This window comes from Camelina sativa, chromosome 12 (assembly GCF_000633955.1).
Source record: "Camelina sativa cultivar DH55 chromosome 12, Cs, whole genome shotgun sequence".
Taxonomy (NCBI): domain Eukaryota; kingdom Viridiplantae; phylum Streptophyta; class Magnoliopsida; order Brassicales; family Brassicaceae; genus Camelina; species Camelina sativa.
Genome location: NC_025696.1, coordinates 13,196,194 through 13,203,684, shown reverse-complemented (window position 1 = coordinate 13,203,684; position 7,491 = coordinate 13,196,194). Strand labels below are relative to the sequence as shown.

Sequence of the window (7,491 nt, the reverse complement as noted above, 5' to 3'; positions counted from 1 at the left end):
AAAAAAAAAAAAAAAAAAAAAAAAATCTAGAAAAGGGTAATATTCGGATAAAATGTACTTACTTTAAGGTGATTCATCATTCACCAATATCTATATCTTAAGCTATTTTTATAATCTTATATAATATGATAAGGTTTTTTCTAACTTTTGCTAACATTTTGACATTTAGCATCTTTTATTGATGATACCTGTCATCTTTCATTTTAACTTTGCTGTTTTTATAGTAAAGACTAGATTATGATCCGTGGTAAACCACGGGATAAGTTTTTTTTTTACTTTTTTTTGTGTTAATGTACTATTTTAATACTAATTTTGTTAATATACTCTTTTGTTAATTTTAGTGATTTAGTATATAATTCATAGTATACCACACAACAATTTTTGTTTAATACAATTTTAATTAAATCAGTTTGATTCGACATATTTTATATTGGTGCTATTAAAATAGTAAAATAAGGATTTAACCCGTATCGAAGTATCATATTAATGATATTTTGAATTTTAGTATTATCAATTCAATCTTGTAATGTTACATAACCCGACATGTAATATAACTCGTTTGTGTATTTTAAAAATTTAATATGTTTAAATATTCATTATTTTAATTTTTTTATTAAGTTTAGATATATCAGTTATAAATTATAAACTTCTTAAGATTCTATAATTTACTACATATGGTAAATTTACTATATATTTATGCTGAACTTGAACACACACTTTTATATTAATTGAGTAATATATGTTTGTTTTTAAAAAAATCACAATATATGCAGGAAAAAATACACATTTTTATTAACTTTATGTATTATATGATGATTCACTACATTACATTTTAAAATCAAAAAATATGATAGGAGAATAATTTTTTTTAATATGGAATAAATCTTCTAAATATCTATATTAATTATAGAATATTATATTTATGGATATTTAAAATATTTTAATTATGTTTGGTTATAAGGGTAGTAAAGAGAATTAACTAAATTTATTTGGATATGAATATAAGCATTAAATGACATTCAATGGTAAATGTTTCCATAAACATATTTTTGAGCAAAAACTGCTGCAAAAATACTAGTATAGATTTTTCATTTTCCTATTTTTTTCTTGCATTAGTTAACAAATTAAATGAAACATAAATACTGTAAGTAATACCACCCAATTAATACTGTAAGTAATTTAAGACAGGTAAATACACTACTCCACTAACTTTTGTCAAATGTATAAGTCAAAATTATTTAATGACTATACAATACAAATTAAGACACATAAATTAGAGAGGAATATTTGACCCAAATAAAAATTAGAGAGGAGTAAATGACCAACAATAAGGAACAAAAATTTGGTATTTACAATTTTGATTATCAACTAACAAATATTTCAGTGTATCAATAACTCTGAATTTTATTATTTTCAGTTTATAATGGAAAATAAAGGCTTTCAATATTTTAATATTGTGCTAATATAAGTATAAGTCTACTTACGTCTTCGACTCATATTGGTGTTTTACCTTTCATTTTTTAATTTAGTGAATCATTCAAATTGTTAAATATTCTTAGGATGACTCAATTGCATATGTCCCTTTTTTGTTTTCCTGTTCTTTCTTTGAACATATATTACGAAAAGGTGTTTTTTCTCACATCACAAGGTGAAGCAGATTCTATTGTGGAATATGACTTATACCTAGTTGATGGGGTTGAACTAAAGAGGAGGATTGAGAGACATCCAATGCACTTTAAACGATTGAATATATATGAAAAAAGGAGTGACCATGGGAAATAGAGTCAGTTGCAAGACCAAACAAGGACTAAGGAAAAAATTGGCACGGGCATAAATTTGTTTATAGGATCATTCATAAAGAAGAAAACCAGAGCCAAGTGTTTTGAATGATCTCTAAGAATGGTGGAGAGATAATGACAGGTGTGTTTTCTGTTTTGTTTCAAACGATAGGTGAATTAACGTTGTAATTTATTTATTTTCTAAAATAAAATTCTTCTAACTTATTTTAATTGATTTATTTTATACTCTATATTTTACTATTTTAGGCAAATCATACTCTCATAGTCCCTCTCTAGAACTAAAGCATTAATTTTAACGTACATGACTTATACCTAGATGATGTGGTTGAACTAAAGAGGAGGATTGAGAGACATCCAATGCACTTTAAACGATTGAATATATATGAAAAAATGAGTGACCATGGGAAATAGAGTCAGTTGCAAGACCAACTAAGGACCAAGGAAAAAACTGGTACGGGCATAAATTTGTTTATAGGATCATTCATAAAGAAGAAAACCAGAGCCAAGTGTATTGAATGATCTCTAAGAATGGTGGAGAGATAATAACATGTGCGTTTTTTGTTTTGTTTTAAACGATAGGTGAGTTAACGTTGTAATTTATTTATTTTCCAAAATAAAATGCTTAGCTTATTTTAATTGATTTATTTTATACTCTATATTTTACTATTTTATGCAAATCATACTCTCATAGTCCATCTCTAGAACTAAAGCAGTAATTTTAACGTACCTCATTCTCTTACAATTATTTTTTTCTCGGTTCTATAAGTGCTATTATCTCTGCATGTTATTCTTCATGTAATTCATGTTATTTTGAAGACCAAATATCAAAAATTGGAGTGAATTGTCTGTATTTTTTCATACATCAAGTTTTTTTTTCTTTAAAAAAAATTGAAGAAAAAAACAATTATACATTTGAGTAAGAAAAGACATATAAATAACAAACCATTCACTCCAACTTTTGATATTTGGTTTAAAAGAGATTGGCAAGAATTGGTTGAACTTTTTGAGTGCTCGAAATAGTTCTTGATGACATCTGCTTTTTGGATGTATAAACTACCTAAACTGTGTAGGTTCTTATTATACGAATGAAATTACAGATCTTTTGAATCTATATATTTCTTTTTATATAATACATGTTTGCTTAATAAAATAGATAGTTAAAAAGGAAACAGAGCCATATGCAATTAACCATATATTGCAACTTCTTATATATCCTAAATGGTTTTTAATTACAATTTCAAAAAAAATGAAAGAATTATACATTTGAGTAGAGTTTTTCTCAAAAAAAACATATCCATCTACTCTGCGTAGTGTCATATTTAGTTTAACTTAAAGTGATTAGTAAGAATTTGTTACGTTTATTTAGAGTTTGACACAATTCTTTATAACTGGATGAAAACACTAATTGAAGTGGCTAAGATCTCGTCAGAGGAATGAAATATTAGATTTTTTGAACTCATATCCGTTTTTTAACATTAAATTTTGATTTTGTATAAATTTTATGCTTAATGAAATAAATGGTTAAAAATCCTAAGCTTTTAATTTTTTTGTGACTTTTATCTTTGACAACCTTATTTCTAGGTTAAACATTATTTCATAATATTTTTTTTGCTGTCAGGGTAGCAATGTGCAAAACAATTATCACTAAAAAAAACCTAGAAATAAGATTGTCAAAGATAAAAGTCACAAATCAATTTAGGAAAACATTATTTTTTATCTATACCATGAGAAACTATATTCAACAAGTAGTACTCACCTCACAACCATTTCATCTCACAACCATTTCATCGTTAAATTTAGAATTAGTGATCTATCAACAATTAGTTAAATGACGTTTCTTTTATAACATATATAATTTTAACGAGATAAAAAGTTGTGTTCCGAATATTTTAGAAACTAATAATCTAAACTACCATTGTAAATTATTTGAAATATAAAAATAATTAACAATAATTGTATTACAGATGTATATTATTTGAATTTATATATACACAAACTAAATCATATGTTGAAAGCTCACTGATTTTCTTCTAAATTTTGTCTAGTTTTAGATCAACATGCACTCCAGATCAAAAACCTGTAGCTGAACAGCAGGATGAGGAAACCATGGAAGATGTTGAAGGACTCTTGATGTCACCCAAAACAGCCAAAAAGCACCCCCGACATAGAAATGACTGTACTTGTATCGTTTGCATACAATCCCCAAGTGGGGCAGGTACTAAACACGACCGATGCTGTTCTTGTGCGGTCTGCGAAGCTGGAAAACGCCGTAGGCATTCTCTGTTGTTACGGAGGGAAAAGAAGCAGATGGGAAAAGAAGACGATGCACACAAGGAGCTCGAGCAACCAAACTCTGGTAATGAACTTCGTCAATCTGCTAACAACAGTGAGAACCATGAGGGTATTGCTTCGCCTTTGAAAGGCCAATTAGATTTAAACTTCAAACCAGAGAAAGACGGAGAATCTCTCCCTGGTTCTAACAAAGCTACCAAGAAAAAGACTCTGCATCATGATGACACAGTGAAGTCTAGCTTCAAGTCACCAAGCTCATCAACTGCTCATAGCCAAATTAACAAAGAAGAAGAAGAAACTGCAGACACCACCACAAGCTCCATATAGATTTTGCAGACTCCTGTTGCTGCAAGGTGAATACTGAATATTTTGGGAAAATATCTTTTTTTTTAACACCACAGGCATTGCGCAATTTGTAGATAAAATGGGCAGTTAATATCCTTACTGATGAAAGCTCATTACTTTTCTGACTCACATCTAATGACAATGGGTAAAATTAAAAATTCCCTTCAGGTTTCCTATAATTGGTTTATGTTAACATACTTCTCAGTTCTCTGTAACGTGCAAATTGTCATAAAACAAACTCCTGGTTCTAAACCAACCTAACAACATAAACCCAAGAGTAAAAACACTAGAGAGCATAGGTTTTCATACATTAAAATCATTGTCCTAAAGCCATCATTGTAACTACATCAAGCCAAGTTATACAAAATAAACCGAAACACACATCAGTCTCTAGTGGCACACCGGTTAATTACCAGCGTTAGGCAAAGCAGTCATAAACGAATTATAGGACGACTCGAGGTCAAAGTGAAGTTGCCTAGCTTGCTGCTCCGTGAGTTCATCTGAAGCTCCCATCTTAGACAGCCTCAAAAGCCATTCCTTCATCTTTATCTTCCCCTCAAAATCCGGTGGCAAAATACTTAGTTTATTCAGAGAAGCAGAGAGATCAGACAACAATGGATACACCTGATCAACAGCAACCATGTTGAGTTTCAGAGAATCCATGGAAGTGATGAAGTTCTGAACACACTCAGCAACAACAGAAGCAGAGCTTGACGTAGAAGCCGAAGCAGCAGCTCGATGCTCCACAGTAGCTGGTACACTGGAAGTTACAAGGCGATAAATTGCAGCTGAGCAATCCATCTTGTATGTCTCTACAAATCTTTCAATATTCGGTCTCTGAGCGTTGCAGAGAGTGTCTTGAAGTGGACAATGAGTTTCTGGCACTCGGTTTCATACTCAGATGGAGAGATCAGATCACGGATATAAGCCTTCTCAAGCTTCTCAGTAGCTTTGATGATAGCATAAAGCTCAGCGAAATTCTCATACATTTCTCTCTCTCGCGCTAATCATTCCATAACTTGACCTCCATCTTTCAGAAAACTAAGAGCTTTAGACTAGATGAGCTTTCAGTACAGATATGGAACTATGGAGAAGAGAATGGGCCACGCGCAAGGAAGAAAAAGCAAAAAAAGCTTCCTTCTGTTATCAAATCAGTAACTCAGAGTTAACAAATTACAGTAAGAAGATTAAACATCTAACCAACCACAACAAAAATGGAGAAATGCAGGTAGAAATCATAGGATCATATCCAAATTCAACAAGTAGAATACTACAACAAGCTTCATAGATCTTCTAAATAGAAAAATAGGGAAAATGGTAAAGCTTGAGAAACGAATCATTAAGCCAAAAGACTCAAGAACCAGAAGACATTGAAGAGACCCAAGAGAGCAGATGATATGCAATCAAGATCATAATCACCTAAAGCAAGAAATGGAGAAAACCCAATGTAACTTTATCCTAAATCATTATAACCCAACACTCAAAAAAAATTCCCAAATTTCTTCAACTGCTGAAACAAAAGCCACAATTATATATAGAGACAGAGAGAGAGAGTCGAGAGAGAGATTGAAGATTGCGTGTGTTTACACGGCTCCTTTATGATGAATTGATGACGAAAGCTTCACGCGGTATGAAACTAAACAACACGAGGGGCAAGGCAACGAACTCTGTCACTGGATCAACAAATCAATCACCATCGATTCTCCCGAACAAATAAATTATTAGAAAAAAATGAAACTTTCGAATTAAAAATCTAAACTTTATCGAATTTTATAACTTGATTTCGAAAAACTCGATTAAACCCTAAATCCAATATTAATCTCAAGAATTGTAGTATAAAAGAGTTGAAATTGACAAAAAGCTATTAGATTGTATATATTGGTTAAGTTTATTAGATTGATTTCCGGTTTATTAGGAATCGGTTTAGGTTGGTTTACTGTATATAATACATACATGTACAGTTTGTTACGATTAAATAATACAGAGAAAATCATTTCGCGAAACCTCTTTGCTCTCAAACTCTATTATGGTATCAGAGCGTATCTTCCGCAATTCTCTGTGATTTCACCATCTTCTTCTTCAAATTCTCCATAATCTCGCCGGCGAAACGCTTTTATCATCATCGGATCTACTTCCGATCTTTTGATTTTTGCGAAAATGGTGAAGAAAGGGGGAAAATTAGAAATCGAAGTGAAACACCCGAGATTGAAGCATCTGTTGTGAGGATCTCTCGCGGATCAGTTGTAATCGAAGATCCAGAGCTGGAAATGGCGAAACAACAACGTTCTCTTCGATCCGATGGATATGGAGGTCATGGATCTATGTCAAGGTCATCCGAAGCCTCCGATAGTCCGTTATGTCTTCAATCCTCCGATCATCCAGGTTTAATGATTGTTGCTCATACTCTAGATGGAACGAACTACAATAGTTGGGCTATAGCGATGAGGATTAGTCTAGATGCTAAGAATAAGCTTAGTTTCATCGATGGATCCTTGCCTAGACCAAGCGAGAGTGATTTTGATTTCAAGATCTGGAGTAGATGCAATAGTATGGTGAAATCATGGATTCTTAATGTTGTGAGTAAGGAGATATATGATAGCATTCTCTACTATCAAGATGCTGTTGAGATGTGGAATGATTTGTTTACAAGGTTCAAAGTAAACAATCTACCAAGGAGGTATCAGCTAGAACAAGCAGTGATGACTCTAAGACAAGGTCAACTCGATCTGTCCAGCTATTTCACGAAGAAGAAGACATTGTGGGAACAGTTAGCTAACACAAAGTCCAGGACGGTGAAGAGATGTGATTGTGATCAGGTCAAAGAGTTGCTTGAAGAAGCTGAAACTAGTCGAATCATACAGTTTCTCATGGGATTAAATGACGATTTCAACAATATCAGGAGTCAGATATTGAACATGAAGCCTCGACCAGGATTGAATGAGATCTACAATATATTGGATCAAGATGAGAGTCAGAGAGTAGTGGGTGTGTCTTCTAGACCAACCTCAAACCCTGTTGCTTTCCAGTCTCAAGCTGTGATCCCGGATCAGAATTC

The 7,491-nt window shown here is 32.0% G+C and overlaps 1 protein-coding gene and 1 pseudogene across 1 annotated transcript in view; one reads left to right on the top strand and one right to left on the bottom strand.

The window, feature by feature from the left end:
• LOC104731552 lies at window positions 4,583–6,246 on the bottom strand (annotated as a pseudogene).
• LOC109127935 overlaps window positions 5,659–7,491 on the top strand; it is a 7,238-nt gene continuing 5,405 nt past the window's right edge. Inside the window, exons 1-2 of the mRNA XM_019233548.1 lie at window positions 5,659–5,664; window positions 6,473–7,471. Of these exons, the coding sequence (XP_019089093.1) occupies window positions 5,659–5,664; window positions 6,473–7,471 (1,005 nt within the window). The remainder of the gene's footprint in view (window positions 5,665–6,472; window positions 7,472–7,491) is intronic.